At 47.0% G+C, this 20,792-nt stretch overlaps 1 protein-coding gene across 1 annotated transcript in view; it reads left to right on the plus strand.

Moving 5' to 3' along the window:
- ACADSB (acyl-CoA dehydrogenase short/branched chain) overlaps window positions 1–20,792 on the plus strand; it is a 299,742-nt gene that overhangs the window by 156,428 nt on the left and 122,522 nt on the right. The window contains exons 5-6 of the mRNA XM_078643996.1: window positions 1,431–1,601; window positions 9,271–9,396. Coding sequence (XP_078500122.1) covers window positions 1,431–1,601; window positions 9,271–9,396 — 297 coding nt within the window. The remainder of the gene's footprint in view (window positions 1–1,430; window positions 1,602–9,270; window positions 9,397–20,792) is intronic.

Here is a 20,792-nt window from a genome sequence, read left to right on the forward strand (position 1 = left end):
AAAGCAAGCACTCACCGGCTGGGGCGGAGGACTCGGCAGCTTCTCTACTTCTACCGGCGGCGGTCGGGCAGAAATGGCATCAGAAAAGCTCCGCCATTTTCGCATTCGGAGGCGTGGTTTTTGCTGTTGAGTGACGGATGACGTCACAGAGTTAAAAACTGCAAAAAACACGCCCCCGAATCTGAAAAAGACTGGGCTTGAACCGAGAGACGCACCTCTCCTCCAATGGCTAGCCTCCGTTTACGAAGCTAGCCAATGGAGAAGAGGGGCAGGTACAATCCCCGTACTAAGAAAACATAAAATCTCGCCAGCGAGGCTGCGCTAGTCGAGACCTAAAAAAGTGTGTCTTTGCTGCCGAATCCAGTTCGCAGCACATACAAATAAGATTACCTGATCTAATCTCAGGCCGGCACCAGGCATTAGAAAACTCTGGGACTGTGTTGTTAGGCGATCAAAATCGTTAAAACAGTATCCTGTTGCCTAAATCGGTAGAGTTGGTAAGTATGATATGGTGCTGATTGATTGGTTTGACCCAATAGATTGTTGAAGGACAGACATCCTGCGTCTTTTCATCTCTCCCGTTGTCAATATGCACCATGCTTTTGAAGTTAACAAAGTTGCGCTTTTCAGAGTAACCACTAGATGCCAGATACATGTACTGCTTGGCTTTTTTTTTCCTTAGGCCTTTATTAATTTTCAAAACATCGCTTGACAATACGTCAGTACCATACATGAAAAGGGATCAATTCCGGCCCTCTCTGCTTCCAGTATCTAGCGGTAGGGCTGACTAAACACCCCCGCTGCATTGTGTACAGTGTTGGCAGTTACAAGACAACCACGGCGCTGATTTAAAACCAACAAAAGAAACACGAAAAGAACCCTTCCAGTGCATTTTGTTGTAGTCTGTGTGACCCTTTGAATGTGGACTGTGTGGTGCAGTGCATTGTCCAGGATCCCAGTGTTGTCTGCACTACTGCTTGGAATTTTTAACTGTTCAGGCTTTAAAATCATGTTTTCTTCTGTGAATGTAGGTATTTTATGTATCCTACTTCTGGATTACACATGCAACCATATTGTTGTATCTCACGTGATCTGTGTCTCCGGTGATATTCCAATAGAAGAACTGAGACTCATTCTGCCTGTACACCACAGTGTTGACCTGTGCCACCCCTGTTAGTTCATTACTAGGAACTACTCTCATCTGTTCCAATGGCCGACTGTATAGTTAATTTTGGGGTGCTCATTCAGCTCTGACGGAGCACCTCATTCCTCCGAGTCTGCTGCACTGCCTGCTGAACCTGGGGCGTTCATAGAGCTCTGACAGAACCCCTGAATCTTCCCTCCGAACAACCCACTTCCATATTAGATTGGTCCTGCTCTTGTTCTCGCCCTCCCTTTGGTCACTCATTGTCCTTTCTTGTCCTTGGCAGGTCGGCAGTTTTTGCCTCTCTGAGTCTGAATCTGGCAGTGACGCCTTCTCGCTGCGAACTACGGCAGAAAAGCATAAGGACTATTACATCATCAATGGCTCCAAGATGTGGATCAGCAATGCTGAACATGCTGGCGTTTTTCTGGTGATGGCAAATGCCAACCCCTCTTCGGTGAGTAATCATAAGTGTCCCACATGGGCTTCGACTCCATGCTACATCCTGGTTTCCATCTTCTCCAGCCGCAATGGATTGGAAGAGGAACTTTGCACAATTAGTGCTCCCTTTCTTTTTGCTTAAGATTGTGATCTACAAATTTAACATAAATGTATATATTCAGACATGCATAAATATTATAAGGTGTCTGTCTCTGTTGTCAGGTGTGTGTGTTTCCGGGAGGTTGAGGTATATCATCACACCCTGTAAAAGGGCTTAGCGCAGCAGACCTGTTGGACCTATACTGAATTCTCTTGCAGTTGTCATGGGCTTGGTGACTAGATGGTTGTGTAGTCCAGCTTAATTTGCCAAGGCATGGATCATCCTCTATTGTGCCTCAGCTTGTACGGTGTATTCTCGAGATAAGGTGCCTCCTTGGAGATGTGTGTAGATCATGGTCATGCTTTATTGGCTGAAGAGCAGTTCCCAAGTAGAGTGTGCCCCATGATAACATAAGTTGTGTTAGCTATAAATTATATGAGCCTACTTGAAGGCTTTTCTCAAAATCCATGCAGAGTTCCAGTACCATGAGTAGTCTCCCTTGATTCACTGGTTCAAAGGTGAACAAAATCTAGAACTCCATTTCTCTGCTGATCCTAGACTAGAAGCCCATTTGGTAGTTGGCATATATATATCCTCTCTAATGATGACATTGATTAATTGTTCAGCAGTTGTTTTGTACAATGGAAGGTAGCTGGTTGGCTGGTTTCAGCATTCTTAAGTTAGGTTTATTGACTAGGGAGATGATCTAACTGTTTTTTGGCAAGCTTGGAAATATTCCTTGGTTGAACGAAGCATTGATTAAACTTCCCAGAAATGACTGAGCGAACAAACTAATACTTAGTAAATTTTACATTGATGCCCCAAGGAACATCGTGGTACAATGAAAGCCAGCTGAGAAGACCACTTGGATTATTCACGTTGCAGGAATAGCTACATTTTTAGAACTTTCCTTGATGCCACATAGTCTTAATTGAGAAACTTCAAAAGAAAACAATTCCAGTATTTAGGCACAAGCAAAGGAGAATAAGCAGCCACAATTCAAGATATTTTCATGGGAAAAGGGCAGGGAAGATTAGATGTAGAGGAGTGTAGAGAGCTCTTAGGATCGTAAGGTAAGGCCTATCGTATTAGCAGCAATGAGCAAAGAGAAGTCCAAGTGCAAATCATGTTGCCACATTCCGAATACAGTAAATCGGGTAAATGGCAAGCCCAAAGTAAACGCGTTCTTGTATTAAAGGCCAGATAAGGTGATCAATTCAGCCACGTTTTTCAGATTGGACAAGTAGAAGTAGAACAATCCTGTGAATCATACCAAGGTAAAAAAGAACAGCCAGATGCCACACAACATACCAAATATGTAAAGGAAAGAGCAGAGTAAAAGACAAAGCAAAGTGTTTTTCTGAGGAACTAACTAAAATAGGAGGGAGCTCAAGTTCTAAGGGTCATTGCGTATGAGACCACACAGACGAAGGACCAACTACAATCAAGACTTCGGTCTAGTCATGGTTAAAAATATAAAGAGACACAGTGTTAAATGTTAGAGAAAGATCAGAGGATCAGAGTGGCTCTAATTCCTTGGTCTGAAATTTGCCTAAAGCCATCTAGTGCACCAGTAAAGATTTCTCACCTATCGGACAGGGGCTATCCTTTAAGGTTTCTGAGATAGTCAAGAAAATAGGTGCAGTGTACCCACAGAGAACACCTACTGGTCCCCAGTGTGCCCCAACATTGAGAATAGTTTATTTTTTGTGAGCACGTTTAACACTGACAGCAATGCAATAAAGAAATTCACTTGCAAACATTGGCATGTTGTGGAGGATACACTGGACTGTAAAGACCCACGACTATACTTTTTCAAAAGAGGTCTAACTTTTAAAGGTGTTTGGGCATCTCTCTCCACCAATATAACTCTTACAATCCAATCACAATAGGGGCTTCCACAAGCTAAGGAGCACTATTGATGCAGAAGATGTGCAGCATTTAAATATTGCTTGTAAACAAAGTATTTTGAGCATAAGAAAGTTAAAAGTGAATTAAGTTATTTTATAAATTGTAATACCTGTAGTGTAATTTATATTTGGTGCCCTTGCCTCAAGATCTACATTGCACAGACAACACAGAAAGTAAAAGCATGAATATTGCCACACCGCACCAGAATCAATTGTGGAATAATTGGAGCCTGTCTGGTCAAACATTTTGCACAGTATGGCCATACGGTGCATGACATCATGTGGCAAGTAGTGGAATCGCCAGAATGCATCTCATGCATCAGTAACTACACCACCAAACCACTCATACAGGAATGCGGAATGCAAGTGGAAAGAATGTGAAACGTCCTTTACAACGCAACTTTTACCACGCAGTGCCTTTACGACGCAACTATTACAACGCATGTCATTACAACGCATTGCGCTGGGGGCGCTCTAGGATAGGGAATAGATTTAATTTACTATCCAACACCTTCCCTACTATCCACGGGGACTGGAGTTGGAATAGTAAATTAAACTATTCACTATCCAGCACCCCTAAGCGCTATGCGTTGTAACAGCATGCGTTGTAAAAACTGCGTTGTAAAGGCATGCGTGGTAAAAGCATGCGTTGTAATGTCATACATCCAGAAAGAATGCTTACAATCCTTGAATCTCAGAGTCCTCTTAGATACAGAAATTAGTCTTAATGCCCAAGCCAACCGCACTGTGGCAACCTGCATTTTGCTCATAAGGATACTTAAGAAAAAGTTTCTGCTTATCCCTCAGCCAGCACGTGAGCAGGTTGCACTTCCCTTGGTTATGTCCAGACTAGACTATTGTAACTCTCTTTATCTAGACTCTAACCCGAGCACTCAGACCAAACTTCAAGTGGTACAGAATGCGCTGGCCAGAATAACTCTCGACATTTCCAGGTGCCAGTCAACTACTTAGGGGTTGGAGGCCTTACAATGGCTTCACATGAGAAAGCGTATTATGTTTGAAGCACTTTGCATAGTGCATAAGGCCTATTTCTCCCCAGCCCATAAGAATTAAAGATATGTTCCACTGACACTCTCCGTGTAGAAACCTATAATCAGCTCATCGAAATCTGCTCACTGTGCCCCAAACCAAAAAGAAGAAAAGGGGTGACAGAGTGTTCTCAATTGCAGCAAGCACAATTTGGAACTCGCAGCCCACAAAGCCTGAAGGCTATCCCTAAGCTGTTGCCCTTCAGGAAAGCACTCAAGACCTGGCTCTATGCTCTATAAATGTTCCTTCATGATGCATTTACAGGCAGTTTGTGGTTCTGGATGGTCGGCTACAGTGCCTTGATGCCAACGGGTAAACGTTGCGCTCTACAAATTTAAAAATCTGTCTTAAAAATCAAAAAATAATGATGGACTAAATTCGCTCTGCAAATGGAGTCTACTTATGACGTTGATGTCTGGTTAATTCTGACAATGTAACTGTTCTTGAGAATTCATTTCTATTACCTCTTTTATTGATAGTCTTGAGTATGCTTCCTAACATTATTATTGTTGTTATCAAGTTATGTATTCCTATTAATGAATTGTTACTGAATTTATTCATTAGTCGTTTTCACTATTTACTGGCAACGTGATAATTTTTGTTCATATTTCCAACCGGATTTACAACTCTGTGTTTTTTAGGAAGTGGTGTATCGGTTATTGTTTTATTGTTCCATTACAGGGTCCTGTTGAGCATTGCTTGGCTTGGAAGATAAGTATTTTGAGTTTCTAGGACTCCCCAGGAGGACTCGTTAAGGACATGTTTTCATACATGCAGTTTCTGGTCTAAGTCTCGGCTGACTCTTCACTTTTGCTCCGAACATGCATGTTTTAGGTCTCGCCTAAGCAGCTCTTGCGCTGTCTCTTCTAGACATGCTGTATCTAGGATATGGGTTTGTTTATCTCGTCTCTCATGAACGCATCAGTTGTTGCGGTGCACAAGTTGTAAAACTGACACATTGTGGTAAGCTGACCCATCATACAGTCTTGTAGAATCCTTTATTCACTCTTTACCATTCCGTCACACTTCCTGATCTTTGTTGTTGATAGTCAGCGGGAGAATTTTGATTGCTACTTTTAAGATATTTATACTGGAACATGTAATTCTTGTGCACTTTATTGTTTTTTTTACCAGGCTTCCACAAGGTTCTATTCATGGGCAACGTAGTATTCTTTTGGGAGGCACATGTTCTGCAGTTTTTTTGCATGGGGACACAGGGTTATGCTTGCACGAAGATATTCTCGCACATTTGTTTGAGCTTGGTGGCACTTATGTATTACTTCATGTTATGTTGATTAGTTTCATAGCTATATTTTGTGATTGCATCAGAATTCCATGGCCAGGTGAGCATGTGCTCTTTTTTGGCTTGCCCTTTTGCTTTGCCAGATGTATTGTGGATATTGACAGTTCTTATGTTTCTTGTAGATTGCTAACTGTTTGCTCTGTCCTGAGGAAGTCTTCATTCAAATCACTCAGGAGTTGAAATGTCACCTTCTTGTTCAATCCATTAATTCACAGCTGGACTTACTGTAATCTTGAATGCTTATTTTTCTGGTTTCAAATAAAAATATGTTCTAATGGTTTGGACTTGTGTATATACTGTGTGTGCACCGTGTTTGTAACATATTGGTTCACTATATGTCACTTGCAACGCCGCTAGGGGCACCTTCCTGTGTTTGAACTGTCTCATGTCATGCATTTTCTTAAGTCATGTTTATCAAAGTTTTACATTATCAACGGCAGCTGTCAAGTCATAGCAAACGGTTGTACAAATAAAGATTCAGCATTGTGTTGTGATTGTGTCAGTAGCACTACATAGTACAGGAGTAAGATGGCATCTTATTTCAACCTTCTGTAGCCTATAACCTCATTACACCTATGACTGTAAAAAAAACAGAAATATATAATAGAAACGCCTGAAGTTCTCCCTCGGGTATGGGGGGTGGAGGGGGGTCAAAGAGCTATAGCTGCCCACTTAAACACCAGGAGCAACGGCATGAGGCCAAGCAAGTCAATGGAGCCGTGCTCCCATTATGGTTATTCCCTCCTGCAGTGGGGAAGGTTGTACCTAGTCGATGGAGGTGTTATTATCGCAAAGGGTGCAGTGATGTGCTAGTTGGAATTCGCCCTGCTGTCATGGGTCTCTTGGAAAGTGGACAGTAACTTGTCCCAAGCAGCTGCTGTGGATCTCTTCCTTAGACGTCTGACCTCTTCTTACCAGAACGCTGTAGCCTCTTTCGTGTTCCATTTTATGGTCGCCTCATGCCAGCGCTCTGTGGCTAGGAGCATAGAGGCTTTCCAGAGCATCACTATCAGGCTATCATCAACTGCAAGTCAATGAAACGGTTTGCGGCACTGCCCATCTTTTGCCTTTTATAGAGACTCGGCATACAGCTATCTGTTCCGTCCAAACCTGGCAGCACGTAAACCTGTTAAGATTGTGCATACTTCAGTCGAAAGCACATGAGCACTTGGTCAGGACCAGAACATGTGTATCATGCCCGCCACAGGGATAAAACATCGAGGGCAATCAGGGGATGCTGTATGGTATATTTTGTGCAACTTGGCTGGTGTGAGGTAGGTTGGGAAACCAACAGGGTCTCCAGCATTGTTGAAGGGGGTTGACCAGCAGAAAGCATGGCAGTTTAGGGGCTAGCAAGGTGTCAAATGTTTTATAGAATTGTTTATGCAGGCCGTCTAAACCTGGAGACTTGCAGGTGGTGGGGTAGGGGGGGAAGTTCTGCAAGGCACCCTTAATTTCCTGCTCCGACACTGAGCCATTTAGGACTTCTCTTTGGTCCACAGGCACTGCCGGCAACAGGATACTGAGGAGGTAGTCCTGGGGACTAAACCATTGGCAGTAGGATGTGGGGTTGTAGAGGGCCTGGTAGGGCTCACAGAAAACTCCCTGTATCTTTTCCCTTGGTGGTAGCCACCGTACCAAGGGGACTGCCGACAGTGGTCACCCGCACCATGTCAGTTATCCCCTCAGCAACCATGTCAGTAGGCGCCCAGCTTTTCTCCCTCCGCGTGTATTTTGACTTGGTAAGCCATGTAGTCTGGGCATCTCAGCGATTCAATCAGTTGATCATTGCAAGTTTTGGCTTCAGCTAATTCAACCCGGCCATCCTCGTTCCTGCACTTGAGTGAGTTCCCAGTTGAGCATGTCCCTCACACCTGTTAGTGAATGTTTACAGTGTCTCTGGATCACAGCTTTTAGTGCACCCCACTCTGCCATACGTTTGGATGCTGTGCTGCTGTTTTCTGCTATTCAAATAGTTAGTATTGCCCAGACCGAATTATGAAACACCGGATCCTCCAGAGCCGCGGGCTGCAAGAACCAGGTGGGCAGCAGTGGGGTGCCACATCAGCAGATTATGATCAGACAGTGTCTTGGCCAAGTAGTCCGCCTCCAGCACCTTAAGCCGGCTAGCATGGCAGTGCAGCAGAGGAATCGATCCAGTCGAACATAAAGGTCGTGTGGTGTGGAAAAAAAGGAGTATTCCCTGGTGGCTAGGTTCACGGCGTGCCAGATATCCAGTAAGGACCAGTGTGTAAATCATGGTGACAAGTATGACGTACCGTGAATGTTTGGAACTGAATAAGAGGTTAAGACCTAGCCAGCGCACTACAAAGGGCTACAGAATGAACACCCAGAGATTACTAGATTCGGCAACATCTTAAAGTCAGCCCCTGGCAGGGGCACAGTGACTCATTGGTCACAGAGGAAATAGCAGCAGCAAAATCTGCAGCTAATCCTGGATTGGCTAAGCTTGGACACTCGGGCCCTCATTAACTATGCCCATTTAATTACATTTGGGCTTGTACCAGTTGCCTCGAAATTGAGATAAGCTTAAGAAGTGTCAGTGTTTAGCATTAGCCCTCACAGCCACCGCTATGCGGGGGAGGGCCTCAGCAAGTACACTAAGCAAAGTGGTAGTTGGTGGGCCGGGGGCCCTCCATGTACTCTGCATGAGCCCCCCTTTAGTCTCGTTAAACCACTGAGCAGCATGGATCTTTTTAATTTAACCTAGGGAATTTTAGCTGCTGAAAGCACCCAAATTCTGTTACTTGGAGAATCGCACCAGGAATTGCAGATCTCCACTGGTAGCTACTAATTTCTCAAAGGATTTCTAAATGCTCAACTCCATAATTCTCCATCCCAGGTGTAACTTGGATGCCTCATATTGTGAACTCCAGAGGTGTGGATGTAATACCCCTGCATCCGGGACATTCTTAATGGGGCCCTAGGGGAAGCCACACACAAGAATTATGTACATCAACTAGCAATCTACCAGGATCAAGACTGATCAGTTGCAAGAAGGTGGTGCTAGGAGTTGTTAAGATGAAGTTCATTGATACACCAGGACCATGAGAAAGAGTACCACATTATCAAGTACAATAGAAGGCATTAGGCATGTATGAAGTACTTCTGAATGGGAACCTCCCAGAGCAGCCGCTAGCAAGAAACAGGCTCTAGCTGTAAGTGATTGTGTTGAATGCAACATTGACAGCCACCCACTGGTGCTCAACACTGCTGTATTAAACCCTGGCACTTTCCCTGTATTGCTAAAGTTAGTTGCCAGAAGCATATGATCTGATCTCTCTTGCTACTTCCCCTATAGGGTTACAAAGGGATCACATGCTTCGTTGTCCCCAGAGAAACGGAGGGCCTCTACATCGGCAAGAAGGAGGACAAGCTGGGACTGAGGGCCTCCTCCACATGCCCACTGACCTTTGAAAATATGAAGGTAGGTGTTCAGTCTTCTGCTTTCTGTGGAAAAGACGTCAATTGAGAAGTGTTTGGTTCTAAGTAACAAGGGGCTTTAAAGGTAATGAAACTGGACTGTGTATCCTCAACCTCCAATGGTCTGTTACTTTATCAGGACATATGAGTGTGTACCTGTCTCTCCGAGATCTGTCAAAGGAAAGTTCAAAAAGCTTTTAAAAACATGGCTATTCTATTCAATTGGTGTAGCTCAGGTGTTCCTACTTGTCTGTATTTAGCCTAGCGCCGAGATGTTCCTGCGGGGATGATTTGTTTGCGCTATATCAAATGCAGTTAACATCATATAACAGGATGAGGAAGTGAGAGGTGTATGCCCCTGAGCTTCTCCGATGAGTCTGTAACACTCTTTGCAAATTAGAAGGGTGTGTATGACCGAGCCTTTGAGGTATGTAACAGTATCAAGATGTGAGATTTACAGTATTAGAAACCAAGGTTTACGGCTGTGTCTCTGAGGCCTGAAGTGGTATAAGAAAACATGAGTTGTATGTCCGAGTCGATGTCGGTCTGGCTTGCAACATGACCTTGAAGAGGGGAAGGGGTTGTTGATGATTTTGTGAAGTTTTGATCATATTGGGAAATGAGAGGTGAATCATTAAAGACTTTTTTGGTCATTTTCAGAAATTAACAATTAGTCTGAGGCTTGAAAGGTTATTGAACTCCCAGAGATAGAAAGCAGAAAACTATCCATCAATATTTTTTTCTTTTATACTCCCTATAATCTGTCTGTAATGCACTGTGCATTCGTACATGAGTACCAAATCCTTGTTTCTCATTCCTGCTAATAGATCATGCAATTATCTCAATCCTTCCCCACATTTCCTTACATTTATTTTGTCTTTGTGAGACAGAAATCTTAGCACCCAACGACTAGCATGCCGTCAGACAAGGGGAATGCTGAGGGCACGGAAGAAGGTGAGGGAGCTGAAAATACTGACAATACAGACATTGCTGAGACAGATGAAGAATATGTGGATCTTAATGAGCAAGGAAGTAATACGCCATGTAAAGCGTTCAAAGACAGAAATAAAGCCCCCATCACCAAGAAATCAAAGGGCAAAAACAAGAATAAGGTTACTAAAATTACAAGCAAATCCAAACCAAGTGTTTTGAGAGCGATTGCTGAGAACAGCCCAATCAGACAATGGGTACAGGCTAAGGGTGGTGTAAAATCAATGGCGATGAGACTGTCTGGTAATAGCCCCAATGATCAAAACACTATTTCCAAAGACTTAAAACAGATTACTGCGCCACTCAGCCCTACTCAGTCTATTATCTCTAATGGGGCAAAGGCAAAGGCGAAGACCGATAGTCTTGATAAATCTGGCTCGAATAAGGAACCTGCAAAGTCATTTGGGGAGAGCCTATTGGACCAGCCAAATCTTTCTGTGCCTACTACGATACTTACGGTAGACAATTCCGCTTCTCTGTCAATTAACTGCAGTAGCAGCAGTAATAACAGTAGTGGCAGCATAATTCAAGATTTGCCTAATACTTCAATAGTGTCTATAGGCGAGGCAGTAATTACTCCGATAGAAGAGATTATACAAGAGATACAACCGGAAAATATCGCTTCTTCTCTACCTTGCGGGCCAACAGAATGGATTCCACAAGGGGAGGTGTCTGCTTCTTTTCAGACAATTTTACATCTCCTCAATGAACAGAAACAAGAAGCTAAAAGTCACTACCAGCAAATGAGGGAAGACAATAACAGAACTCAAACCTCTTTGCAAGAGATGGCGTGCAAATTGGGGGCAGTGTCTCAAGATATAGAGGAACTGCAGCAAAGAGTGGTGGTGACAGAGGAGAGATCACAGTGCTCTGAAATAGCAGTGAATAAACATGCCTCTCAATTACTCCAGATGCAAGCTAAGCTGGAAGACCTAGAAAATAGACAAAGGAGACAGAATCTCCGCGTTTTTGGTATTGCTGAAGGAGCGGAGGGGGCGGACCCGAGAGCATATATCACTCAATTATTCCAAAAGGCCTTTCCAGACCTCTCAGACTGGGACTGGGACTCTCAGATCCAGCGGGCTCATCGATTACCCCTAGTTCAAAAAGATAAGAGTGGTAAATTCCCACGACCAATCTTGATTCATATAGGTAACTACTTGCTCCGACAAGCTATCTCTTCAAAAGCACAGCCTAACACTCCAGTCACCATTGATTCTATTATTTTTTTTGTGAGATCGGATCTAAGCAAACTTTCGCTAGAAAGACGATGGAAATTGAAGCAATTCATCGATCCGATTAAAGAACTCGGATATCAAGTTTACTTGCAGGAACCTGCAAAGCTGAAAGTGATTAAAAACGGCCGATCTTATTTCTTTTTGGAAGTAAATGAGGTCGAAAGTGCTATTGCTTCCTGGCGACTGGGGAAATGATTAAGTTAATGATTAAGGTAGTGACTAATGCTCAGCGTATACGGCTTTGTGGATCCTTCAGACTTTATTTTTTAGGTATATTTTTGCTAGCTTAAAAAAGTTTTCGTGGTATTCAAGCGATTGCTCCTATGAATGAGCATTGGGTAGCACGGGTCTTTTTCTATTGTGTTGCTATGATTAGTATTGAATGCCTGGATCCTATCAGCGCTCTATCCGCTCACCGACTGCCAGGGGAACGGCAGTCAACCGAATGGGGGGACCAGAAGGTAGCTACTGGGTGGGAAATGGGGGAGGGGAAAATTAAAAAAAAATGCATCATGAGTATAAATATATCTGTGTCTTATTGGCTAAGAGAAACTTATATGGTTTGCAAAGTGTTCTGTTTTGTTTTTTGGGTAGAAGTCATGTCAGAATATTTATTAATAACAATTAAATGTATCAATTAAAACTTCTAGTTTGGAATGTGGCTGGCTTAAACAGCCGGACTAAGAGGAGACTAGTATATGAAGAACTTAGGATGCATAACCCTCAGATAGTAGTTATAACTGAGACTCATATTGCATACAAGGATAGACGTCTATTGAACCAGTTAGGCTATGACCTTCTGGTTAGCACGGAGTTTAATGCTTCAATCCGAGGAGTGGCCATACTGAAGCATAAACAGCTTAAAATAGAAGCCAACAGAAAAATGACGGATAAAGCGGGCAGGTGGGCCATGGTACAAGTGACTTTGGAAGGCCTCCAGTATACAATCTGTGGGGTTTATGCCTCAAATCAGGACGAACCAAGAGTAATTGATCAGGTCAATATGGAGTTACTTACTTGGGAAGGGGAGCGAATAGTGTTGGGGGATTTTAATTGTGTTATGGATTATAATTTGGACACAACTAGAAAGGGTGCGTTTCAGAGGATGCGCAAGACGAGGGCTGCCATCATAGATCTGGCCAACATACATGCAATCAAAGATGCTTGGAGGTATTTATATCCTCAATTAGCAGGCTATACTTATTATTCATCTGCCCATAAACTCTGCTCACGCATCGATATGGTCTTTGCCTCTAACTCTATATTGTCAACTAGTACAATGTCAATATGCCCTAGGGTAACATCGGACCATAACCCGCTCTCATTCATAACAGAAATTGATACGGACAGGCATCCACCTAGGCCCTTCTCCTTTCCTAGATATCTACTATCTGATACTAAGTTTGTGAGTTTGTTGAAAGGACATATAAAAGATTTTATTGACATCAATGGGTCTTCTACATCTCCCTTGATGGTGTGGGATGCATGTAAGGCCAGCATCCGTGGGTTTACACAACAGTTTGTCTGGCAGCAAAATAAAGCCGGTAGGATTCAAAATAAAAAATTACTAGATGGTATATCTAATATCGAAGAGAGGCTATCTAAGATGTTAGCTATTACTACAAGGGCAAAAGAAATCGAAGATCTAAATTTAAAACTGATGGAATCAAGATTAGCACTGAAAAATATCTTTAGGGAGAAAAGCATTTCTAAATTAGCTAAATACAGGCTGAATCAATATGAAAGTGGGGAGAGGATAGGAAAAAATTTGGCATATAAAGTGGCAGAAGACCGAGCCCAAATGCTGATTAAGGAAATAAAAGATGACAACGGACAACTACATCAAGATTCTAAATCAATATTACTCCAGTTTGCCACATACTATCAAAAATTATACACGCCTGAAACAACCCCAACAGGAGATAATATAAAAGCTTATTTGACAGAAAATGCTGTACAGAATATAGAGGATGAGCAAGCTGATCACTTAGAAGCAGATATAACAGCAGGAGAAATTCAGGCAGCTATTAACTCCCTAGCACTTGGAAAAGCTGTAGGCGAAGATTCAATTCCTCTAGAACTTTATAAAAAATGCATGGAAGAATTAATTCCTCTCCTGATAATGGTTATCAAAGCTATTAGCAAAGGAGAACAAGCTCCAAAATCCTGGAACCGCACTCAAATGATATTTTTTCTTAAAAAGGGGAAACCCCCACTAGAGAGAGGGTCCTATAGACCAATTTCATTAATTAATGCCGATGCAAAGATATTTGCAAAAATACTAGCAACAAGGCTTGCGTTACTAATGTCACAGATGGTTTCACCATTTCAACACGGGTTTATCCCTAAACGGGATACCACCGCTCACATTAATACTGCTATAGCTGCATTCGATGTTGCTAGGACGTGTCCCACCCCACTCGGTATGATCCTTTTAGATGCGGAAAAGGCATTCGATCGCGTGGGGTGGGACTTCCTCTGGGCAGCTTTGGTTGCATTCGGCATTAAAGGTCAGTACTTGAAATGGGTTAAATCCCTGTATGATCAACCTAGGGGTAAAGTATGCTACTCAGGACTATGCTCACCTTTCTTTCCAATTGAACGTGGTACACGACAAGGGTGTCCTCTTTCTCCTTTGTTATTTGCTTTAGCAATAGAACCCTTTTTGATTGCATTGCATAAGCAAGAGATGATTGTACCGTTTAAAAATAGCCTTAAAACACTAAAAATAACTGCTTACGCAGATGATGTAGCGGTTTTCTCCACAAATGTCCCTGATGCGATATCAGGTATAGGTATCGAAGCAGATAAATATGGTATGGTATCAGGGTATAGGTTAAATACCAGCAAAACGCAAATAATTACAAACTCTACTCTACTCACACCAATGGATGGAGTATGTAATGTGGCAACATACCTCGGGGTAAAAATCTCTTCTAATCTTGATTCAATAATTGCACTTAACTATGAACCCTTATTAAAAGAAACTTATCTTCTTCTTAAGAAATGGCATAAACTTCCAATGGGGATCTTGGGGCGAATCAACTTAATTAAAATGAAGATCTTTTTTTTTTTATTTTTTTTTTTTATTAAATCTGTTTTATTGGTACACGTGGCATACAATTACATTTCTTGTGCGCTTAATTCAAAGGGGAAACAACAAATGGAATAGTTCTTACATCAGCAATGTGAACGTTGGCGACTATAGAAAACCAATAAATGCACTCACTGTTAATAAATACCATCCGTTATCTTGGGGCGGTCCCTGCATTCACCAAATCATTCGCTCCATTGCTTCTATACAGTATAATGCGCTCTGTTCGCCTCACTATGGTGCCAGACCTCACCCGTCAGGGCGGGCAGCCTGATGGCCAGCCGCGCCCCCGGTGCTCGCGACCCACTGGTTGGTGACGTAGCAAGTTGTCTCTCAGTAGTGCGAATAACCAGCCGGGCCCGGTTCCAAGCAACCTGCAGATGCACCGTGGCCGGCTAGGAGGTTCAGTAGTCCGCCTCCGTGAGGCAGAAGGTTGCGGTCGTGGCTTGCATGTGAGCTGCACTCCTGTGTGTCGTCGCCGTGTGTCGAAAGTGAGAGGTGTAGGTGGGAAAGGTAGATCCGGCGTGGACAACTGGGGGGTGTCCTGTGCCGCTAACGCCACCAATTCAAACTGGGGAAAACAGGAGAGTAGGTGAGGGTGTGAAGAGTCCGATCTCGGAGTAAGGGGGGGGGGGGGGTGCTGCAGTATTGGTTCTGCCTAGGCATCTTCGGGTGTGGTAGACTTGCGGGGTGCTGGCCCCGAGTGTGCTCGGGGGAGGAGGCATCGGCGGTGTGTAGTGGCTCTGGGTCTCGGGTGTGGGCGCACCTGTGGGGTCGAGGGTATATGTGGGCTCCGCTGATCAGTGGGGGGGGGGTAGGACGTGTGGGTGGGCGGTGGGTCGCTGGGGTGGTATTCCATGCCCATATATGTGTGGCTCCCGATACTCCCCTCTCTCGCCACCCAGTCTGTGATTTGGACCCGACCCCCCCCTGTCCACTGGGGAGGAGCCATCTCCTTACAATATCCCTTTATCGTGGCAAGCTCTGGTGAATGCTCTCAGGAAGCCCTCCCATACCTGAGCTATCGGAATGGCCCTCCGCCCCGCCGTTTCCTCCCTACATAGCACCGTGCCTTCCGCGGTCGCCCAATAGATGAGAGAGGCGCACCAATGTTTCGGCAGGGGCGGTTCCACGGCTTTCCAGTGGCGGGTTATGAGTCTCCTGGCAGTTATCAGCCCCAAATCCCAGAACCTCATATGTGCTTTGTTATGTTTGGTCCTGGTTAGAAGGCCCAGTACACAGGTGTCCCAGTCGTGTCGTTGGCCCAGCGCAGTCCCTTTTGTCAACAGCGCGGTAACATCGTGCCAGTACGTCCGGAGCTTGGGACATGCCCACAGCATATGCAGGAGATCCGCGTCTAGGAGCGCGCATCGCGGGCATTTGGAGGTATTCAAACCAAAGTAGCGGTTAACCTTGTCCGGGGACAAGTATGCTCTATGCATGATATAGAACTGTATGATTCTGAATCTCGAGTTGCGAGGGACGTGTTGCGGCCCCTCTAGGATCCTTTTCCATTCTTTATCCGACCAGTCCCTCCCCCTGTCTGTGGTCCATCTATCCCTGAGCGACTGAAGGGAGGCCGTTGTGTGGGACCTCAGTGCCTGCGTTAGCCAGTGCACAACGTGTGACCCTGCCCCCATTACGTGCAGGTATTGTATTAAGAGGTGGGTCTCGGGTTCTACGGACATATCGCCCCAGTGTTCCGTGAGGACTCGCATCATTGATGCATGCATCAGGAATTGTCCCGCTGGCAGTCCCGGATTCTCCACCAGCCCCTCGAACCGTACCATGGCCCCGTCGTCATACAAGTCCGCCAGTGTCTCAAGCCCCACCTGCGCCCAGTCATGTAGGTGTGTTGCTGTCACCACTCCCCCAGGCCTTGGCAGTCCCTCTAGCGGCAGGGCTGGTGCGTAGGGGGCAGTTTCCCTGGTCAATCGCAGTGCACGCCTGTAGCATCTCAGTGCCACTGCTAGGTGTAGCTGCGTCTCGCGTGTCGCTCCTCTGAGTGGGTGGAATAGTGCGAGGGCTTCTGCATGGGTCAGGAGTTGCGCGGCAAGGTAGTAATGCTCTTGATTCGGGACCGCGAGTCCCCCCGAGGCCGTCGGGGCATACAATTTCTTCAGGGCCACCCTTGGTCTCCCCACATTCCAGATCAGTGTTCGTGTAAGGGTCTCCAAGTCTCTAAAGACCCGAGCCGGGACATACACCGGTATATTCGAAAAATAGTACAGTAGTCTAGGCAGGACTATCATTTTAGTCAGGGTGATTCTGGCCGGGACATTGAGCGGGAGCGTGCCCCAAAATTGGATCTGGGCCCGCAAGGAATTTATGGCTCGAATCAGGTTGCCATCCAGTATGTCTGCCGCATTTCTATATATGTGGATGCCCAGATACTTAAAAGTGCCGGCATACCATGTCAGTGTCGTGTCCCCTAGTTGCACCGCGCATTCCTGCATATCCGGGTGAAAGGGGAAGACCCCAGATTTACCCCAGTTGACCCTCAGTCCCGAGTGAGTTGAGAATTCGCGGAGGGCGCCGGTTAGTCCCGGCGGTATCCGTGTTAGGTCCCTGACGTAGAGGAGTAGGTCGTCGGCATACAGGGAAACTGCGTGTACCCCATCTATCAACGGGATGCCCCACTCGGCGCCCTGCATCCGCAGTATCTCCGCCAGCGGTTCCATGGCCAACGAGAAGAGTAGAGGTGATAACGGGCAGCCTTGCCGTGTGCCCCGCCGCACCCGTATGGCCTCCGATAGCAGGCCCCCTATCCGGACCCGGACTGTTGGCGTTTGATATAGGAGACCCACCATGTCCAGAAAAGCGTCTCCCAGGTCAAACTTTTGCATAACCGCCCTAAGAAACGGCCACTCCACCGAGTCGAATGCCTTTTCCAGGTCCAATACTATGCAACCTGATAGTGGCCAAGGGCCTCTCGCGTACTCCTGCACTCTAAATAGCCGGCGGATGTTATGTGACGTGCTGCGTGTGGGTACGAACCCGTTCTGGTCAGGGTGGACCAGGGTAGGCGTGTATTGGGCCAGTCTCCTCGCTAGCATAGAAGCTAGTATTTTGTAGTCCGTGTTTAAGAGGGCAAGGGGCCTATATGAGCCCATGAGTGCCCTGCCCTTACCCGGTTTCAGGAGGGAGACCAGTGTAGCCTCACTCAGAGATGGGGGCAGGGAGGAGTCGTCCAGTGCTGTCTCATACAGTTTTACGAGTTCAGGGACCAGGAGGTCTTGGTATGCTTTATAAAACTCCGCTGGGAGTCCGTCCGGGCCGGGGGACTTTCCGTTGGAGAGCGCCGCTATGACTTCCCGGAGCTCCTCGGGAGCTATGGGTGCCGTTAGGACGGTGCGTTGGGCATCGGTGAGTGTCGGCAGCAGTATCTGATCAAGATACTCCTCCGTGTCCGGGGCGGGCGTGGGTAGGCAAGAGCGATATAGTGCTTTGTAGTGTGCGGTGAACGCTCCGTGTATCTCTGACTGTGTGTGTAAGGGCACTCCATTCGCGCCTAGTACTTTTGTGACTGGCTGCGTCCGATCTTCTCTAGCGATGAGCCACGACAGCAGCTTGCCGGGCTTGTCCCCCCTGTCGTGTGTGCGCGCCGCGTGAGCCGCGAAGTTCAGACATCTGAGCCTCTCCAGTAGCTTTTCGTGGGCCGCCTGCGCTTTGTGAAGCCCAGTGATGTGCCCTCCCACCGAGTCCTGCTCATGTCTACTCAGTTCCTCCTCCACCCTGTGTAAGTCCCTCTCCACCTGGCGTTTGAGGTTCCCCTGCGTGCCCAAGCATTGTCCCCTAATGACCACCTTGAACGCCTCCCATTCCATCTGCAGAGAGGTGGCTGTACCTGCATTATCCTCGAAGTAGTGTACAATGTGTGCGAACAGTGAGTTCCGGAAAGGTGCGTCTAGCAGGAGGTCCGGCTGCAGCCTCCAGTTGGGGACAGGGGGGCGTGTGTGTGCCCAGGAGATCGTCAGCATATGTGGGTTATGGTCGGAGTGTGTCCTACCCATGTATAGCGCCTCCGTCGCCAGCGGGAGTAGATCATCTGTGAGCATGAATCTGTCTAACCGGGTGTGTAGGGTATGAGCTCCTGAGTAGTACGAGTATATCCTGGCCGTTGGGTTCCGGTGGCGCCACACATCATGTAGGTTCCAGTGTGAGGCCCAGGCTATAAGAGCTTTCATGGCACCCACCACTGGTGCGCCGGGTAGAGGTGGGAATGAGCGGTCCAGTGTGGTATCTAATACGCTATTGTAATCCCCCCCCAATATCCAGGGGATCCCGTGCCAGTGCGCCAGGGTTGTGGACACCATTTCCAGGAACCTCTGTTGGTCTGTGTTAGGGGCATATAGCGACGCCACCACCAGCGGGCGTCCGTCCAGGCGCCCCTTCACTGCCACCAGCCTCCCTTCCTTGTCTATGTGTGAGTCTTCAACTTCAAACGGGAGCCCAGGTCGCACCCATACCAGTGCCCCCCTAGCGTAAGAGGAGAACCCAGTTGCATAGATCTGACCCCGCCATCGCCTGCGCAGGGTGTGTACCTCTGGTGATGTCAGGTGAGTCTCCTGTAGGAGCGCTATCTGTATCTTGTGTCTCTTCAGGTACGAATAAATCATGTACCTGCGCGCGGGTGTGTGTATTCCGCGCACATTCCAGGTACACATTTTGACTTCAGCCATCAGCATTCAACAAGGCAGTCACACCCGTACCCTCCCCTGTTCCAAGCACCCTCCCATTAGGCCCTCCGGTTTCCAGTGTCAGAGTATCTCCTCCTTTGTCCGAGCAGCCCTTGGGATAGTTCAGCGAGCACCCCTGCGAGCCAAGTATGCAGCGTTTCACAATAGGGAGAAGGGGGGTAAACATTAACTGGGGGTAACTCCATCGGGTCGGTTGCCAAACGGGCAGCCGTCCAAACATTCTACGAAAAGTGCGAACAATCCAATCCGGGGGGTTGCTATACATCACGCAGTCCAAGCAGCCAGTGTGTATCTGTTGAGCATGAAGGCGGGAGCGCCCTCCCAGGGGGATGTGTTCGTTAGTCTGAGTGGTCAACCGGCCGGCCCACCGGCTATCGAACAGTATATTTGTAAAGACACGGGGCCACTGCTCTGGTCAAGCTTGTAGTCGGTAACCTTCGCCCTCCCATGGGGACCCTGCAAAGTGGTGGTGGCCCCCGTGGTGCGGGTTCCTTGGGGCGTCTGCCCCGCAGTTGATAATTGCCAGTGTGACATCGTCATGACTTACTGCGGGTTCGGTGTCCGTTGCCATCGGGCAGCGCCTTGCCAATGCTTCCCTCGCCGAGAGCCCCGTGTTGCGGCACTACTTCAGCCGTACAGATCCGACGTTTGTGGGGTGACGTCCGGCAGCCCACCTGAGAGTTGCGAATCCGGGAGACCATATATCGCCTCATCTTCACTCGGCGATGTTCTAGGGCTGGTGGCAGGCGGGGAACGCCGTATCGGGGAGCCGCTGAGCTCCGAGACCATCCGCAGGGCTCCCTGTTGTTCTCTGCGTATGTCCTCTTCCGGTGGGCTCGCGCTATGTTGGGTGCCGCTGGCCGCGGGGGAGGGTGACCTGGCGCCACGTCTCCTCTTGGGTCTTCGGTGCCTCCTGGGCCTGTCCGGATTCCCGGACCTCCCCGTGCTCTTGTCCGTCCCGTTGTCCAGCCAGGCCTCCACGTCCTCCGAGGAGTCAAAGAAGTGTGTCTTCTCGTTCGCTATCACCCTGTGCTTCGCTGGGAATAGGAGGGAATATGTAAGCCCCAGTTGGCGTAGCCTCCGTTTTACCATTAGGAACGATAGCCTCTGGCGCTGCACCTGGATTGTATAGTCTGGGAAAAACATTATGTTCGCGTTTTCAACTTGAATGGTGCCCAGTTTTCGGGTTTCTCTTAGTACAGTGTCCCGGTCCCTATAGTTCAGGATTCGGATCAGAAAAGGGCGTGGGTTTGAGCCTGTGTGGAGCGGCCTGGTCGGGACTCTGTGCGCCCGTTCCACCACGAAATATGGCGAGAGGGTGCCTTCGGGTAACAGGGTGCGTAGCCAGTCCTCCACGTGGGCGGTCGGATCCTTGCCT

Source organism: Lissotriton helveticus, chromosome 5_1 (genome assembly GCF_964261635.1).
Source record: "Lissotriton helveticus chromosome 5_1, aLisHel1.1, whole genome shotgun sequence".
NCBI classification, from domain to species: domain Eukaryota; kingdom Metazoa; phylum Chordata; class Amphibia; order Caudata; family Salamandridae; genus Lissotriton; species Lissotriton helveticus.